The sequence below is a fragment of the Ammodytes marinus genome (assembly GCF_949987685.1).
Source record: "Ammodytes marinus genome assembly, chromosome: 10".
NCBI classification, from domain to species: domain Eukaryota; kingdom Metazoa; phylum Chordata; class Actinopteri; order Uranoscopiformes; family Ammodytidae; genus Ammodytes; species Ammodytes marinus.
In genome coordinates, this window is record NC_137214.1 from 27,006,872 (window position 1) to 27,026,261 (window position 19,390).

At 40.9% G+C, this 19,390-nt stretch overlaps 1 protein-coding gene across 3 annotated transcripts; it reads left to right on the forward strand.

Moving 5' to 3' along the window:
- Positions 1-1,118: 1,118 nt before the first annotated feature.
- On the forward strand, positions 1,119-19,259 carry rps6kal (ribosomal protein S6 kinase a, like). Of its 3 annotated transcripts, none has more exons than XM_080035174.1 (22): positions 1,119-1,395; positions 4,978-5,037; positions 5,405-5,524; positions 5,632-5,713; positions 5,853-5,933; positions 6,315-6,394; positions 7,159-7,265; positions 8,287-8,324; positions 8,591-8,733; positions 8,858-8,928; positions 9,296-9,384; positions 9,640-9,704; positions 10,141-10,243; positions 10,435-10,559; positions 11,130-11,252; positions 12,253-12,342; positions 12,437-12,595; positions 13,119-13,280; positions 13,532-13,608; positions 14,574-14,691; positions 15,051-15,191; positions 17,592-19,258. In XM_080035174.1, exons 1-22 carry the CDS (start codon positions 1,369-1,371, stop codon positions 17,715-17,717), a joined length of 2,187 nt encoding a protein of 728 aa, XP_079891300.1. In that variant the 5' UTR covers positions 1,119-1,368; the 3' UTR covers positions 17,718-19,258. The 3 variants fall into 3 exon arrangements, with proteins under 3 accessions (XP_079891300.1, XP_079891301.1, XP_079891302.1); XM_080035175.1 differs by lacking the exon at positions 1,119-1,395 and adding an exon at positions 1,563-1,879 and having other exon boundaries at positions 17,592-19,259; XM_080035176.1 differs by lacking the exons at positions 1,119-1,395; positions 4,978-5,037; positions 5,405-5,524; positions 5,632-5,713 and having other exon boundaries at positions 5,859-5,933; positions 7,149-7,265; positions 17,592-19,256.
- Positions 19,260-19,390: the final 131 nt, after the last annotated feature.

The following is a 19,390-nucleotide window of genomic DNA, read 5'->3' on the forward strand; positions in this document are numbered from 1 at the left end:
TGACAAGCCTACAAAAAGTATCAAAAACTGGTTGGTTTCAGCAGATCTGGGTTAAATATTGAAGCTTTTGTGAGCCAAAAATTTAAATTGAAATATGACTAATAACAATAACTCTAACTCCCTCGGCTTGTTCGCATGTGGGAGGTGAAGGATTTGGACTTACACCCACTGGACATTCACTTCAGTTCAGCTTCAAGATGAGGTCCATCGTGACCTGAACAAGCAGTGGCTTCTTCATAGGTCCATGGGGCATACGGTCTCATACTAGTCTTGAGAATTAGTTTTGGTTTGCCAAAGAAGCAGATTTACAATGGTCTCTTAAATTGTGAGCAAACATATTAGACATGTATAGGGTTACCCTGCATTCCATACTGCCATACTACTTAGTATGCCAGAAAAAAAGATGGAAGTCCTAATACTGCATGTCAAATGATGTATGTAGTATGCCACATGTAACAGCTGCCTTAATAGACTTACCATCATCATCAAACCATCACGCTTTAGTATAGTAGGCTATGTTTATGTAGTGGGCTAAAGTAACAACAAAAAGTATGTGAGTTGGAAGGCAGTGGTAGTGAGTCATTACCTCACCACCAAACAAAGACTGCGTGTCTGTGGGTGGGAGAGAATCAGAGCGGGAGAGAAAGTGGATGAGCTTTAAGCCTCTTATTTCCACTTGGACTAGAGGATGGAAAGACTGACAGGCTTATGATGAGACAGTGGCTTTCCGAAACATTCAACTTGCACCCTTGAAGATCATAGGCTTAAGAGACGCGGCCCGCTGCAACAACAGACTTTGTTTTGCTCACTCCATTTATCCTGCGTCAACCTAACGTAACCTAAATTAAACTCCTTTGTTTTGTTACAATGACAGTGACTGATTTCGATCGCAGTCACATTGTCCATCACCATCACTGATGTGTCATAGTCCAGGCCTACAGCAGCATCAAGTCCCACTCTCTCCTCCTCCCTCCTCTATCTGTGTGAGAACCGTTGCTTTGGTTTGGTTTGGGGGAAATCCTTAACTGAATTGCGTCATGAATACGTCAATAAACTCTCATTCACTGACGATCAGGTACCACGATAGCCGCCATATTCGCATCCATGGCTGCAGCAGCAGGGTAGCGGTGCCTGTCGGGTCCAGTCATCAGTATCAAGTAGGCGGCTACTCCCTCCACTGACCCCCCCTCTTACACCCCATCCTGGATAGAGGCTCCGCAGACACGCAGCTTGCATCCGATCATCAAAGCCGAATAGCCGGACATCCACAGACAGACAGCGAGAGCGAGCGAGAGGAGGGGGGGAAAGACATGCAACGTGGAGCGGGGGTCTAGGTGGACTACGATGCCTTAGAGCCCTTGGCACAAGATGGAGATAAACAGCGTTAGCAGTGAGGTGAGTTGACACACGCGTGACTTGCTTGTTAATTTTATTGAGGTTGTTGTTTTGTTTGTGTGTGTGGGTGTGCTGTCCCGTTAAGTTACGGCTTAAATTCGCGTCACGACCTGCCTGCAGCGCACCGTGATGCATGCTAACTCGCGAGCTAATGCTAACAGCTGGTTGGATGTTTATTTTTGTTGCACTGTACACGGGCTTTGTTAGTTTCAATAGCTGCACGCTCGGTGCTGTCCTTTCGTAGCTCGCTATATCCCACACAGGGAATACTTACTATGTTTACCCAATGATAAACGGCCTCCGCACCCCGTCCTTTTGTTGTTATTTACACTTCTTCAAGAGGAGTTGGCTCCATAGCTTAGCTTAGCTCAGCGCATGTAGCATTAGCATGTAGTTAGCCTGCTAGCTGACAGCTTGCAGGCTTGAAACTTAGGAGACAAGTTTCTGTTATTTAACCTCCACCGTCTAGTTGATGGAAGAGCAGGTAAAGTATACCGTTTTAAAAGTAAATTTTTATGAAGTTATATTTCAGCAACGTTGAATGTAGCCTATTCAAAGTTTAGCACTAGCTGGGTTACATTTGGTCTTCACAACTGAGGGCAAGCCTTTCAGCAGCACAGGGCAGTAAGTTAACTAGTGATGCTGTTATTAGATCCAACATTCGGTTTGTAAGCTATGTAATAACTGGTGGTTTGATGAATCTGTTCGTCTACATAGCCGACGGTGTATAGGCTAAACTGCATTGGGAAAGTGAGTTGTGGGTGTAACTGACCGCTATGCTAGGCTACATATTATTTGCACCAAACTCATAACAACAAGGAACTCTTAACAGAATATAACCATTGTTTTCATATTCGGCGAAAGGACCTTCAGAACTTTTTGTGAAACGTATTGTACCTTTGAATTATGTATCATTCCTTATGCTGTTCTGTGTGGGAAGGTTTCCTTTTGCGACCTTAATATTTTACCACCCACCCTGACATCCTAAACCTTCCCATCTCTGGGATTCTTCGCAGTCCTTCACACCTATAGTACAAACTGTGCGTGCAAATGCTTCGACTGATATAAAAGCAGACTGAAAGCTATTTCAACATGCATGTCTGACCTAGTCCAGTCCCTGTTGAACCAAACCCTCTTCCTGGAATATGTATTCTTTAGACTTCTACTACAGCATTTGTAATTGCCAATCTGTTGATCAAAATTAAGTTGTAGCTTATATAAGGAAGGTGTGCTCTTATTTGCTATACCTATCAGTTTGCAGGATACTTAATAACTTGAGCTTAGATACAACTGTTCGTCTACATAAGTGACAGTTGTCTATACAAACTGCATTAGCAAAGTGAGCTTACATATTCTTTTCACTAGGCTCATGAAAACAGGGTGACTCTTAACAGAAACTAATCATTGAATTAATTTTGGGCTAAATTACCCTAAACTAATTTTAAATTTCAATTGAAAGGTTTTGCTTTTGGATGGTGAGATCTTTAAAAAGAAAAATGTATGTGCAGCTAAGCCAACGTGACATCCTAAAGCTCCCCATCTGTGGGATTCTTTGCAGTTTTTCACACCTACAGTACAAACTGTTTTTGCAAATACTCGGACTGTTTTAAAAGCCAGTAGAAAAGCTATTGCAACATACACTTCTGACCTAGTCCAGTATTTGTTGAACGACCAAACCCTCTGGAGACCTATGCTACATCTTTTGTAATCTTGTTTTGTTGTTGTGCCCAATCTGTTAAAAGGAGTTTATGTGGGTTGCAATGAAACTATTGAATTATTCATCAAGTGCTATGCCCCGGATATCACTCTGTTTTTCAAAACCTTTTTTTTTCATCTCTTGCTACAAAACAAGTCCTTTAATCTACTGTTCTCCTTTTGAAAGCTGCCTGGATAAACAGAAGCGCACAAGTAAACATAAAGCGCACTAGCCGCTGAAACTGGGAGAGCGGGGATGCTGGTTGTTTGAATCCCCCTTTTCTATCAGTTCGGACTTTGAAGATTATATTCTCTAATCAAAGGATTGTATTGCCTGCATCAGTGACAGTGAGGTTACATTATTACTAGATATCTTCAAATGGCTGAAAAAGGCTGGCCTGCCTGGTGGTGCTGCGAGTGTAGGCTGCACTCTGTTACAAGCCGTGATGAGCCATAGCAAAGGTGGGAGTGAAAAATGTATGTGTGAATTATGACACAAGCACTGCTGCCCATGCTTTTGGCTATAGCCTGGATGTTAATGATTCAGAGCTTAATGCACAATGCTTAATCCATTTTGACATTTTCCTTTGTTATGTCAAGCCTTTTGAAGTGTATATAACTTGACCGAGTTAAATGTTTACGTTGTGAATGTTATTCTATAGCGCTATATTGTGTAGTGGGTTGTTGGCCTCTGTTCTGAGGATGTACGTGAGTGTATGTTGGCTGGCTGGCTCCGCCCACCGACTGAGTGGGCTTGCGTAGCCGCTACCTATGACTCATCCTTTCTCTCTTCAAAGGCTTGATGGAATTCAACACACAAACACACGCCGGAATGAATACATCATCATACAGACTGCGTTGCTGCATCACCAAAATATGTAGACCTGGATAATGTTATAGCGGCCCCGTTTTATTGTCTGATTTACTTGCAATAGCTGCTATTTGACATTATTCTGCTGATAATAACACTGTGTATATTTAAATACACAAAAGGGAGGCACAAGACAGGTTCCTATGTAGAAAATGCTCATCTACATGTGGTATTTTGTCATTTTTCTTTTAAATAAAATATATACTGTTGTATATATGTTGCCACCGCCATAAACAGATTCTAGCTTTTTGTCCTCAAGAGGCTGAATGCTGACTACACTGCCCTATCAAACATCAGCCTCTCAGAGCCAGTCAGACATGTTGTTTTTGCTCTGGCTAAGGGATTACGCTAGAATGCTAATAATGAGGGGCTTTACAGGGACGGGGATGAGGGCCGGACAGCTGGACTACAGGCTTATAGTATGGGCTCCATACTGTTTAACAACAAATGATGGAGGAGCTGCTGTTGTGAAAGAAAAAAGTGCAAGTGTATTGTTTGTCATTGCACGATGTGACTCATTTGATTTTGATGTGTTGAATCTTCTTCATACATCGTGCATGTGGGCGTACAGCAGCTGCGGTCAGACTCAAGTCTTCCTGCATCCACACTATTCGCACTTTACTTTAGTATTACCATGCAATCACCTGGTCAATGATCAAATTCCTTCGTGATTTTCTCTACTTATGACATGTATTGCAGTATGTCCGTCCTGGGAGAGGGATCCCTTACTTTGTCGACTCTCCCTGAGATTTCTTACATTTTTTTTTATCCCGGGTTTTTACTGGGAGTTTTTTCTCAGCCGAGCTAAGGGTGTAAGGGCAGGGTGTCATATTGTATCATATTGTTTGAAATGTAAAGCCCACTGAGACAAATGTATTTGTGATTTTGGGCTATACAAATAAAACTGATTTGATTTGATTATGCTCGTCTGAAAATAAGGACGAACGAATGAACAAGCTTTGTGAAAAGTGTTTACTGTTCCCGACTCCTAATGAAATGTGTTGCTTTGGCTACAGGTCAATGGGCATGAGATCATGGACGAGCCCATGGAGGAGGAAGAGTCCTACTCGCACTGTGTAAGTACTGCTGGGCTTGAGGTCTTGGAGCTTAAAGCCACATTTCCACTGAGCGGTACGGTTTGGTTTGTGTTTTAACGTCTTGTTTATTCTCTGTTTTTAATAAGCTTTTAGTAGCTTGTATTGGGTTCACCGTTTCACGTGTCTAGCATTGTCATAAAGTGTATCAAGAAATGATTTCTCAATGATATGAAGATGACGATGTGTGAATAAAACTAAAGTAACACTGGATCTGAATAATTGCGTGACATACCATACCAAACCAAAATCATAGTACCGCTCAGTGGAAGCGAGGCTCATGTGTGTAGGATGGATGGCATACTCTGCAGTCTCGTGTCTCTGTCTCATGCTGATTCTGTTTGTGTAGGACGAAGAAGGGACATATAAGGAGATTCCTATCACCCACCACGTGAAAGAGGGCTGTGAGAAAGCGGAGCCATCTCAGTTTGAGCTGCTCAAAGTCCTCGGCCAGGGCTCTTTCGGCAAGGTGAGGGGGGGGGGGAAAGCTCAAATGTTTCCATCATTGCAAAGTGAGCGTGAGTGGGCGTTTTCATTTGTATATTTATTTTTCTAAATTCCTCCCTGTTCTCTCAGGTGTTTCTCGTCAGGAAGCTTTTGGGTCCAGATGCTGGTCAGTTATATGCAATGAAAGTTCTGAAAAAGGCATCTTTGAAAGGTAACACCCCCCCCCCCCCCCCCCAATCCATACAAAACAGCACAGTGCAAAGCAAACCGCGCAGTATGTTCTGTCCTCAGTGTTGAATTTCTCTCTCTCTCTCTCACTCACTGTCCTCTCCCTGTTTGTGTCTCTCCAGTCAGGGACAGAGTTCGCACTAAGATGGAAAGAGACATTTTAGTGGAGGTCAATCATCCCTTCATAGTGAAATTGCACTACGGTAAGAGAAGAGTAGGATCATTCTTATTTACAACGTATGCAAGCGATTACATGTAATCATACAGATTTACTGGGACGCCCCAGGTTTAGGTTTCGCAATAAGCTGCTTATGTGCATCGACACCATTAACATAATAGTGTGAGTGTTGTGAGAGATAGTGAGCACTAGCCCCAATGAGTCAAGTTTATTATTAGAGCAGTTACTAACTTGACAAGATGGCCACAATAAATATAAACCAATGATTACAAACAAGCTAGTATCTACTTTTATTCTGATATATTGCTGCAAGCTGTTGCTATTCAGAGTGAGTTACAGTGTTTGCATGTGTCAGCCTGTAATTCAAAACACTTGCAGGTACTTAACTTGTTTCCTTGTCTCCCAGCCTTTCAGACAGAAGGGAAACTGTATTTAATACTGGACTTTCTCAGGGGAGGGGATGTATTCACTCGCTTATCCAAAGAGGTAAGCTGACGTCCTGTGGCCTTGCATCTTTCAAAGCTTTAAGCGTATTATATTTGCACCTTTTTTCTATCTGTAATTTTCCTGTCAAGTACAACATGTGCTTTTCATTCACAAAGCTTGTTTTCTTTTTAATCTTGAACCCTACTGTTTTTAAACACAATTACTAAAACCCGAGCTACACATGCCACAATGTTCTTTAAGAAAAAAAAAAAAAAAAACCCGGAGGAATTTAAAGATGACAGCTACAAATGGAACAGGTGCAAATTTAGTAAGCAAAAGTATTTTTATTTATTTTTACAAGGAGGGTTTAAGCGCTGCCATGTCATTAGTGTCTCCTGTTTTCTATTGAAATGATGACATGAATTGCTGGTGGAAACACCATTGCTTTCTTTGGAATCGTTATTCGCCTTTTAGATCGTCAGTAGCTTGTCAGTTAGAGGCTCAGATCGGCTCCTTTTCCAATGTGTTCTGGGAACTCAAACAATGTGTGATTGTTCTCTATAGACCTTGTGTTTGAAAGCATGTCTCAGAAGCAAAGCGACAGCTGCTGCTAGCACTGTCAAATCAACAGCTTGCTGAATCGTGTGTAACCCTTCTCTTGAAATGTTGATATTGTGACAATAACAATGCTCTCGTTTTTTTTTTCTCTGTGATTGACTGAAGCCTAATACTTGAAGTTGTTGTTCTGTTTTTGTTTTTTCTGTGCTGCTGAATTGTGTCCCTTCTTCTGAGTTCAGAGAGTAAATTTGTCCAGTTCTTATCAGGTTATGTTTACAGAGGAAGATGTGAAATTCTACCTTGCAGAGCTGGCCCTGGCCCTTGACCATCTGCACCATCTGGGCATAGTTTACAGAGATCTCAAGCCAGAGAAGTAAGCATACTAGATTTCACCTTTTTAACCTGTTTGACACTACACACTCAAAGCCTGAAAGCATCTTTTAACGAAAAAGAGAAATTTCAATGTTAGCCATTGACCAATATAGCAACTTAATTTAACTAAACAGACCTCCACAGCTGTAACCTGTGTGTGGTTCCTTTATAGATGCTGTTTTGATCACCTCTTGCTATATGTTCATCACACCATAGTATATATTCCAAACAACAGCTGCTAGTGCTTTATGTTATTGTGAAGTTTGACACATTTGTCAGACTACTTATTAATAACTGAAACTGTTTCTATTACAATTTCTCTAAGCAATCATTTTTTTAGCCTCAAGATATTCACTTTGACTTGATTTTACCCCCCCTTCTCCATACTGTCTAGATAGTGAATTATTAAGATAATGTATGACTGTATATGTGCAGTTCTTAAAGACTTGAAAGCAAAATGATTGCTTCATGTCATAAAGAGGAAGTTATGCCACAAGATAGTTTTTAAAATTCCCTGTCCAAAAAACCCTAGACATAGCATAAAAAGTTGAAAGGATTTTTTTTTATATCAAATGTTGGAAAGAGACTAATGGCCAATGGCTGTCAAGAATTCATAAAAAAAAAAATCATCTTCTAAATGAAAAATACTTGTGTAAATAAGTGTGTTCATTTCTTCACCAGCTGCATGTCTCACAAGTAAAATCAGCCAATACCATCTCTAGAAATATGGTCATACAAACCGATACCAACAAACACATTCTTGACTTGAGTCCAAACCTTTCCTTAGCCTGAATAGTTTTACAATCGGTGACTGGATGTGTCTAATTTGGCTGTGAATGGAGTTCTTTAACATTTCATAACCTAAGAATAGATTTGCAGAAACTCCCCAATCATTTTAGTGATTTTCAAGCGGAACACAAAGGCATGACTTGACTTGAATACCATCATTGTACTATTATTAACTTGTTGTAAAATAACTATTTAAAGCTGACCTCCATGGAATTTTCTTTCTTGTCTTTCAGCATCTTACTTGATGAAGCTGGACACATAAAGTTAACAGGTATGTTTTTTGACTTAATTCTAAATATAAGAAATTCATGTGGTGTTTGACATATTTTTTAAATGTATTTTCTTTACAAGAGTGTAATTGAATAGTCCGATATAGTTAGACTGTTTCCTATTAAATCTGTAATAACAGAAAATAGATGTACCAATACTTCACTGTTTTTAAATGTTTTCAACACCTGAAATAATACAAGTTCTGCTCTGTGTAATGACTGTTCAGCCGTGTATTTTACCACTCTGCTTTCCGTTGTTGCTATGCAGACTTTGGCTTGAGTAAAGAGTCAGTAGATGTTGATAAGAAGGCTTATTCCTTCTGTGGTACGGTGGAGTATATGGCCCCTGAGGTGGTCAACAGGAGAGGACACACACAGAGTGCAGACTGGTGGTCTCTGGGAGTACTTATGGTAAACAAACACAAGCAAACAGACACACACTGGTTCATATGTTGTTCTCTGACAAATAAGAACTGGTTTGAGAGTCTTTATATGTATTATGATATTTCCCTTTTCTTTCATTGTATGTTTCCAGTTTGAGATGCTAACGGGGACGTTACCATTCCAAGGGAAAGACCGCAACGAGACCATGAACATGATCCTCAAGTGAGTCCGTATGCATGATCATGACAGACGTGAGAGACATTTTGATTTGTAAGAGGATGTAAATCTCACCCATGTTCATGGTGGCTGTATTTTTTTTTCTTATAATAGCTTGATACAGTTTGATGTAAATTGGATTAGTATTTTTGCATTATTTAAAAATGTCTATTTAGTTTATCGTTGACATGGCTAGGCTTATTTCTATTCCTTTCTGAACCAGTCTAATGTGTAATGTTGAAATTGCCATTTCATTTTTTTTATGTGAAAAAGTTTTATCATTAGAAAATTAAGATTTCATTTTAATAAGAGATTACCAAGCGTAGCTTTTCCCTTTCGTCCATATTCACCCTGCTCCTTTTCTGCCTTCCAGAGCTAAGTTGGGAATGCCCCAGTTCCTAAGTTTGGAAGCCCAGAGTTTGCTGAGAATGCTGTTTAAACGCAACCCCGCTAACAGACTAGGTAAGCAATGCAATGCAGCTTTATTTTGTGAGTGTGTTGAACCTGTTAGGATGAAAGCAAATGAGTTGTGTTGATCCTCTCGCGTTGCACCCTCTCTCTCTCTCTCTCGCTGAGCTTGAGTCTTGTTAACGTGTTGGCATCCCACTCTAATCATAGGCAGAGTCAAATGTGTGAACGCGTTGGGTCTTTTGAAAACAATAAAGAGAGAATACCAACATGCCAGGTTAACTCAACCAGACTGATATGTGTCTTTAGGGGCCGGGCCCGACGGAGTGGAGGAGATCAAACGCCACGCTTTCTTTTCCACCATCGACTGGAATGTGAGCGCAAACACACACACAGACATACACACACACAGCCACTCTCAATTCTCACATACACACACATTTAACTCTCCCGCTTCTGTTTAGGATTCACACCTAACAAACGGTTGGCTTGGTGACTGCTGGCCATCAATCCATGCCAACTATGTTTGTATGTGTGTGTTGTGTGTGTCTGGGCAGAGGGCCAGTTCTCACTGTGTGGCACTAATAGCCCTGCTTGAGTGTTTAACAGCCAGCATGATGCTATTGGCTAGGCTGCTATATAGAGGTTTAGGAGGGGGTTAATCTGGGAAGGGTCTTGGCTACTCTCTTCACATATGTTATGTTCACACACACTCCAAACAGCCTGCGGTAGGGTTTGATTTTTAACGTGTATATGTGTGTGTGTGTGTGTGTTTGTGTGCGTGTGTGTGTGTACCTGCACCATGTTCAGAAACTGTTCAGGAGAGAGCTCCAGCCCCCGTTTAAGCCAGCGGCAGGTAAACCGGATGACACGTTCTGCTTCGACCCAGAGTTCACCGCTAAAACGCCTAAAGGTAAAAAGCTACACCTACACACATCATGCCCTCTTCACAATTCAAATGTGTTTGAGCTTAAAATCAATTGCCACTCACTCACTCACTCACTGCAGCCATGGATACTGCAAAGTGAGCACTAAATAACACAATTTGTGCGTGTTATGTGTGTTTTTGTGGCTATTTCATTAATCATGTGTTTGTATGTTTAGACTCTCCAGGTATCCCTGCCAGTGCTAATGCCCACCAGCTCTTCAAAGGCTTCAGTTTCGTTGCTCCGGCTCCTATGGATGAAAACAAAGGCTCCCCGCTGCTCAGCATTCTCCCTATAGTTCAGGTGAACGCCGTATATATCTCTGCTCTCTTTCAGATGTCCTTTATCACAGTGTACGCAGGTTAATTACAGCCAAATGAACTTGCATACATGAAGGTCACACACAGATTTAAGAAAAAAATGTAAACACTGGAATTCCCATATTGCAACATGATACAGGCTTGTGGTGTCCAACACTTTACTGTGAAGGAAGCGTTACAGTTGCAGCTAAAGATGGTTAACAGTGCAGTAAACGCATATCTGTCAAGGCTGAATCCTGGTCCTTCATCACAATATTTTAGTTGACAATAAAACTGTTAAATGAGTTTCTCGTGTTCCTTATACACATTTACTCTGCTGAGCATTCACTGCACACCTAAAGGTCAAATTAAGATCAAAATGTATTGAAATTAAGTAATTGAAATGACTGCAAGAACTACAAAAATATAACCTAGCGGTAGTTGTAACACAATCAATTACGGTTGAAATAGTCCTAGTTAATCCCCACAATCAGGTTGGTTATTTTGTATACTCATAACGGTTGATATGACTACATTTTGCATTGAAGTAATGTGTGATCTTGTATTTTTTCAGATGCACGGGGGAGCAACCAAGTTCTCTGATCTGTACGAGCTTCAGGAGGACATCGGCGTGGGCTCCTACTCCATCTGTAAACGCTGCGTACACCGAGTCTCTGCCATGGACTATGCTGTGAAGGTAACCAACTATGCACCAATCACTTACTTACTGCCCTTAATGCCTATACCTGCATGTAGGGTAGCGACAAAGGATGTCCACTCCTGTCTGTTTTGGGGCGAGCTTTTATGCACCAATGCTCAGTCATTTTATCGAGTGCTTCTTTACACACAGTTACTCCTGAGAAGTAAAATCCCAGCCCACAGCTCCACATGAGCAGTTTGCAGGGTGAAGGTCCCTCCTCAAGGGCATGTCAGCGGTGGCTACTGCAGGATGGGGACGCGCTTGTCATTGACATCCGTGCCCATTATTTATCCTGCTGCTCTATAATTAAACTGGTGGCCTTTCAGTCAGAATCCTGCTTCCTACAACCTTCTGGTCACCCATGCAGCACATATAATATTCAATATCAGTAGTTGTGTTGAGGCTGTGACTTTGTTTTATAATGTGTTCTCTCATAGTCAGCATCTCTTGGGTATCTTTTTAGATTTTTTATTTAAAAGAACTTCACTCTGACTGATTTCTTTTTTCAGCCCGTATGAAGGCTGAGATGAATCAGCTTTAAACAAAACAGTAGTTTCACATTTCTGGAAAACTAATTTAAAATGGATGACGATTAATAAGGTTAATGTGAGTTCATAAACATTTCTAAATAGCTGCATATGAAATAGCTGAAAATTGAGTAAGCAAAATGTTATTAACAAATACATGTATTAGTATTTTAGTTTAAACAGCAAAGATCATGAATGTTTATATATACTGTATATACATAAAGTAAGTAATAAGTAATGATGGTGTTTAGAGCATGTTTAGAGTTGCCTATAGACCAGCAGAGGGCAGCACAGCCTCATCAAATGAAGCCATATTATAACCACAACTCTTTAACACGCATTTCAGACAATGGTTTGCTGTTTCAAATACCTCTACTTTTCTACACTGTTAAATGCTGTACATTTGACAGTAGAGAGATTTTGTTTGACCCAGCCTGTCATTTGATAATACCTTCTTATGTGTTTCTCAGATTATAGACAAAATTAAGCGGGACCCTTCTGAAGAGATCGAGATCCTGATGCGATACGGACAGCATCCCAACATCATCACTCTGAAAGACGTCAGTACCATTTGTGTGTGTGTCTGTGTATTTCATGACCTTATAGAGTTGTGCGTCCCCATACTGACAGCCTGTCTCTCTCTGTGTGTGTCAGGTGTATGACGAGGGCCGGTATGTTTACCTGGTGACTGAGCTGATGAAGGGAGGAGAGCTGCTGGATAAGATCCTCCGGCAGAAGTTCTTCTCTGAGCGAGAGGCCAGCGCTGTGCTCTACACCATCGCAAAGACTGTCGACTACCTCCACTGCCAAGGGGTGAGGAGACACTACTGCACGCATATGGGCGTAGACGGAAAAAAAGGGGTATACAACAACTAAGGATTTACCTAGTCCAATATGATTGGTTGAATCATATTGCCTATAATTGACTAATCTAATCGTCCAATCATTTCAATCATCGATACATTTTTTTTCTGCCCTTTCATCCATATTCTCATTTGCAACATTGGGTTCCATTTTTTTTTCCACACCAGAGAAAGCAGCTGATACACCCAATTACAGTTTGTCTTCTTGACTTGGCATAAGAATTTATTTTATTGCAACTTAGTCTACCATTCACACACATTAGGGAGATTGATTAAATAAGCACATGAGTTATTATCAATTTTTTTATTGTGTGATGTATCATGATTTATTTGGAGAGACCAAGCAATGACATGTAAAACCAGACATTCAGATTCAATTGAATCGTTGAATAGTGGACTATTTGGTAATTGGTGTATCCCCTAGTGAAAATGATATCCCTTCATTTCTAATGTTTCCCTCTGCTCCTCCCCAGGTGGTACACAGAGACTTGAAGCCCAGTAACATCCTGTATATGGACGACTCGGGAAATCCAGACTCCATCAGGATCTGTGACTTTGGGTTTGCTAAGCAGCTCCGCGGAGGAAACGGCATCCTCCTCACGCCCTGTTACACTGCCAACTTTGTGGCTCCAGAGGTGAGAATGGTGCAAGCAAACGGAGCACAAACACTAGAAGGAACATCATCTTTAGTGACTAGCTTCTTGTCCTTGAAGGCCACCGTAGATTCAGTAAATTGTCCAAAAGGGAGGGGTACGCTAATCTAAATGCTACGAAATAGCACACTGTACCTTTAACAGAAATCCTAGAGTAGCATGTAAAGAGTTTTGATGTTTCCATTGTTAGCATGAGTCCCTAATGGTTTGTCTTTGTGTTTGTTTGTGTCCAGGTACTAATGAGGCAAGGTTATGATGCAGCCTGTGATATATGGAGTCTGGGAGTTCTACTGTACACCATGCTGGCAGGGTAAGACTTAAGTTAAGATCAGCTGTGGGATAATTTGGCTTTTAATATGAAGGGAAATTAGTGTAGCGTGAGGTGTCTAATAATGCAAATATGTCATATGGGCTTTATCTTTTACAATGTTTATTTTGTTGGGGTTATTTGTGGACATAAAGTATGCGCAGGCTGAAGTTTGGAATAGTTAACTTTTTTAAAGTGGCACCACCTCTCATCACAACTTCAGACGGTTGTATCAGGATTCGCTTCCCGACCAAAATCTGACAGGTTTCATCATGGAAAATGATGAAATCTTTCTTAATTAGCCCCTGGACGTCACTCTAAATCATAGCTCTAGTTCAGAAAGAAAACCCACAACAATATAGAGCCAAAGTCCTTTCCTATTATTATTTAGGCGACCCGGCCTACTTTGAAAACTTTGAAAAAAAAAATCTGACTGAAGTAAACACTTGAAACAGCGCGGGGCACTCTGCTAAGAGCATCAAGTGGGCAGTGAGAGGCAGGGGCTGGAACAGACGGTAGAACGCCTTACAGCTGACCGTCCACTCGGGGCTTAAGAGCTTTTAAACTGCAGCGAGAATATATTTATTATTTATTTATTTATTTATTTTCTATGGCATGGCCGAATTCTGTTCCAGCTGCTCTGTGGTGGATACAGTCAGACACCATGCAAAAGCATCGTCTCATTCATGCTTCATGACTGGATGAGTGCTTCCCTCGGCCTCATCCAACTGGACAGGAATGAGCACAATGATTTATAATATATTTATTTAGAAAAATTCCACAACACCTTTTTCGGGACAGAATTTGCCGGAGGTGGAGGCAGCCCCCTCTATGCACGAAAAACCCCTGTGTATTCATGATTTGTTTAATAAAGTTTGCCTTATGACACTAGTATACAATAGAATATATTGAAATAAGTACTGTGTGTGTTATGATTGCTGACCTCTGCTTCTTATACCCCCTGACAGGTACACGCCGTTTGCTAACGGGCCCAACGACACACCGGAAGAGATTCTACTGCGGATAGGATCTGGAAACTTCTCTTTGACGGGAGGAAACTGGGATACAGTATCGGACACCTCAAAGGTACAAAGACACACGTGCGCACACACACACACACACACACACACACACACACTCTGTGTGACTTTGAAGAAATGTTTTTCTCTTCTTATTTTTCTAAATAATTGAATTATTTTTGTAAAGCGTTTTCATAAATTGAAATAACTAACAAAATATGACTCAAAGATTTGTTGACAAATTGAACAACAAAGACAACATATTTTGTGAGTTGTATCAATCAGTGAAGAATCAGCCAGTCTCCTCTATGGCAACACAATAAACAGACTTGCATAGCTTTTATAAGTTCACAGTCAGGAACCAAAATTGAAATTCTCTTTTTTCCACGTAAAAGTTTAAGACTTGGGTTATGTCTGATGTTACAGGACCTGCTGTCCAAAATGCTCCATGTGGACCCTCACCAGCGATACACAGCAGAGAAGGTTCTCAAGCATTCCTGGATCACCTGCAGAGACAACCTACCACACTTCCAACTCACACGCCATGACGCACCGCACCTCGTCAAGGTCAGCACATATCCTCCTCAGCCATTCTGGAAAATTCTGCTCAAAATCATTTAGTCAAAATCAGTGAATATCTCCTCACCATCTGCTACCTGTCCGTATTGTGTGTGCACCGTGAGAAAATCGAGTTTTGATACACAGCCTAGGCTCTGTAAACTGGTATGTAAACAAAAGAGGCCCACCGTAGCTAGCAACATGCCAGTTTACAGAGCCTAGGCTGTGTATTAACACTGGATTTTTTTTTTTCAGTGCACACACACAGTACAGACAGTAGCGGATCGTGAGGAGGTATTCCCTGATTTTGACAAAGTAATTTTGAGCACCAACATTCTCCAGAATTTCTGACTCCAACTTTAACAAACAGACACAGGCACAGGACCATAAACACACTTAGCATTGGCTTGTGTAACATAGTGATTAAACACTTTTATAATTTAAAGGCATGGGGTTCATAGCCTCACATTACAGCAGTTCCTTTGCCTCTTGACATATCAAAGCTAGCGGCCTGATGCTCGGTGATTCATACACTAGAAACTCATCTCTTACTAATATCAGATCCACCAAAGCAAACGTCTCCTTCCTTCTATCTTATCTCTCCACTTATCCAGGCCAGACGCTGCTTTCAAATGAAATGATTCACTTTTTATTTTTTCCCAGGAGAAGTCAAGGACACAATCAATTTGTCTCTGAAGTGGTTTGAGTCATAACAAACCTTGTTGCTAGGAAATGGCCTCGTTCAGTTTTCAGAAAATGGTGACTCATTTTTTAGGTTAAATAAGACGGAAAGGATAAAAAGAGTGGATTACAAAGCACACTGGAAATGTATTGGACACCAACCACAGTCAGAATTTCCCGATGGACTTGATAGGCTAGCCATGGCCTTTTCTCTGGCTGTGATGCCCCCCGAAAAATCATTGTATCTTGTTTGAAATTGTAGTATCTCCGTCACACATTGGTGTCTAAGTGATTTCAGGGATTTATCTATAAACAATATTGTAATGAATGAACAGCATGACAATGTTGATGATAACTAATTCTGTCTCTTTTTGTATAAAAGAAGTTCAGGGGGTTGTATTAATACGGCAGCGTATGCCAGTAGGGAAATATAAGAATAGATCAGCATCATGTTATAACATCATATGTATGTTCCATAATTCCATTTGTTTGCTCTACATCTGGTTTAACTCATTTGCATTGCCCCTCAAATGATGAAATTCCCACCCTGTCACCAACGTCAAGATATTAGTTTAATTCCCTACTAGAAACTTTTAAAACCATCAGGACCGTATCAAATAAGACCATACTTTAAAGGCACCAAAAATTCACAGTTAAAAATGCAAGGTCGTCCTTCTCCTCCAAACACTCTCAAGGTGGTGCAGTCGTCCCTGTGTCAGTAGTTCATACACCCCTAACAGAGAGAGGTCGTCTGGGCAGCATCCTTAACAAGAGCTTCAACCACTTATGTCCACTTCTCTAAATCAGCTGTATATGGAGGCACTCTGAAATGTGGTGACCTCTTCACTCACTCAGTCATGCAGAGAAAAGGCCAGACACCCCGCGACCCTGTCTGTGATCGTATTCTTTCTGATACAACTCCAACCCTGTGATGATAGACGATGGTCTGAACAAAGATCAAGAGTAAATGTATAGCTTCAGTTTGTGGCTCAGTTCTCTTTTCAAAACACGGACACTCTCTCTCAGCTTACACTCCTGCTTTACTTGACATCTGCCCCCAACCACTCCCCGACTCCCAGCTGTTATTTCTGAGCTGTGCTGACAGTAAAGGCCAGCAGCAGCATACACAAGGTGACTGTCCTGTCTATGGATGCGATTTAAAATGTATGTGTTGTAACATTTCACATTATCCGCGGCGGGCATGGGAAGACATACAGTAACAATCGCTATTATTATCTCGGCCAAAATAACAGCAGTTCCCGGCATTATCCTGATCATCATTTAAATATACTTAAAAAATAAAAATAAATCAACTTTAGAATTACTCAAAAACATTCTGAAATCACTTACCTTACATTTAGTCAAGAAACTAATGTTTATTGCATCACAGATAGGCCACTTGGGCCATACAATCTTTATAAAATAACTGTTCACCAGGGGGATACAATGCAAAAGATTCACCCATGGTGACAGGTATTAAGGAATGACTGGAAAGATGCAGCGTCCCCTTCAGTCAGTTAAAAATAAATCGGGGAAATCAATATTAATCGAATCAGTTTTTATTTACGTATATAGCCCAATATCAAAAATTGCTTCAGTGGGCTACACAGTCCATACACAATATGACACACCTTTTGCCCTTACACCCTATAAGCTCGACTGAGGAAGGGCTGTGTCTATTTTAAAGCTAATTCCAAAGTGACCGTTGGCCTTGTGTTGTTTTTCCAGGGAGCAATGGCCGCCACCTATCAAGCACTGAGCCAGAAGACCAGTCAGCCGGTGCTAGAGCCCGTGGCAGCGTCAGGTCTAGCCCAGAGACGCAGCATGAAGAAACTCACCTCAACGGACATGTAGACACACACACACACACACACACACACACACACACACACACACACACACACACACACTGCTCGCCCTCCAGTTTTGTCCTCACTCTCTGACAGACTCTCATACGCTAACACAGATACGCTCATATACACACACACACACACACACACACAGATCGAAGTCCTGGCCAGTCAGACCCACTGTCGTCTCCCTTTTTTTAATCTATTTATTTGACGGTCCCGACTTATGCACACACTCACACTGGACGGGTTTTGCATTGTGAAGATGTGGTCGGCTGAAGAGGACAGAAGAGGGGAATCTCACATATCCTGTTACTGCTGGGGAGACAGACTTGTATTTATTTCCACAGCGCTTCATATGCACTTGCCCTTCTTCGCCTTTCATTCTTTCAAGAACTCCACACACCAGCTGATGTTCTCCTTCACTGTGATTGGCTGATTCAAAGCTGCTTCGGTAAACTGTGCCCCCTCCCCCCTTAAGCCGCGCAACCCCACTACTCTTCATCCGTGCTATGCCTTCCTCTTCCTCAGTTCTCTCTCCTTACCTCGATTGCTTTCTCTATCTCTAACTTCTTTTCTTCAGAGTGAAGTAATGGTTTATGTGTGAGAGTGTTGGCACGACGATATTGACGAAAGGGAGATTTCTTCTCTTAAAGCCTGTGGAAACCTGGTCCAAAATAGTAAAGAATTAATATATGATATCAATGGTGGGTGTCTTACTAAGCTTTTACTAAAATCTGATTGAAAATAAATGTTCATAAATATTATAAAAATGACCTTTAAAAAAAAACAGCCATTTTTACTGTCTATGGTGTTTGACAGGACTGTGGGCGTGGCTGTATCAAAAGTTCTCCATGGCAACAGTAATTTTTTTTTAATATAATGTTCAGGCAGAGAACTGCCGTGATTGGTTCAAAATGTGTATTGTGTAATAAGAATCAGAGCATAGCCTGCCTCATCTAAACTGAATATCTGTAAAGTTTATCAAACTTAATTGACAAGATATTTCATTTGGATAGATAGATAGATATGCCTAACTCTTTTCAGATGCTTACTATCAAGCAACTAACTCCAAAAATGACAGAAGGATTTGGGTTTACACAGGGGCTTTAAAAAAATACAAAAAAAAAAATTGATTCTGCTTGTGTGCGGATTAATAGGTCCCTCTGGATCAAATTTGTCTGCCAACACTTTTGGGAACATAAATGCATGTGTGGACGGAACTTGTGTTGCTTCTCCCTTAAAAAAAAAAATTCATCGCCTGTCTCATGTTACTTTGTGATTTCTAACAATGTATCAAAAGAGGTAAAGTAAGCTGCCGATGGACAAAAGATAATATCTACAGTTCGAAGGGGGAACAAATGTTGTGGCGATAACAGCATTTCTAGTCTGCAAAAAAAAATATATATGAATAAATATATAACGAAGATGATGAAGAGCATGTGGGGGAGCAGTAGGGATTTCTCTGGAGGGTATGGGACGCACCCCGTCGAACCAGAGAGGCTGAATTTAAAAAAAAGTTTCCATGGATATCTCTTCAAAAAGACATTGTGGAAATTGTATGATATTGTATTTATTTCATTTGATTTTTAAGATTCTATTTTTCTTTCAAGTTCTGTATATATTGACATTAAAGATCATTATTGACATGCATCCAATGTGGACTGAGCTTTTTTT

Excerpts from the sequence above, each read along its gene's own strand:
- rps6kal (XM_080035174.1), top strand. The coding sequence starts at position 1,369 with ATGGAGATAAACAGCGTTAGCAGTGAG. Across the intron at positions 5,038-5,404 it reads AAGAGTCCTACTCGCACTGT|GACGAAGAAGGGACATATAA; the intron begins GTAAGTACTGCT and ends CTGTTTGTGTAG. Across the intron at positions 11,253-12,252 it reads CCATGGACTATGCTGTGAAG|ATTATAGACAAAATTAAGCG; the intron begins GTAACCAACTAT and ends TGTGTTTCTCAG.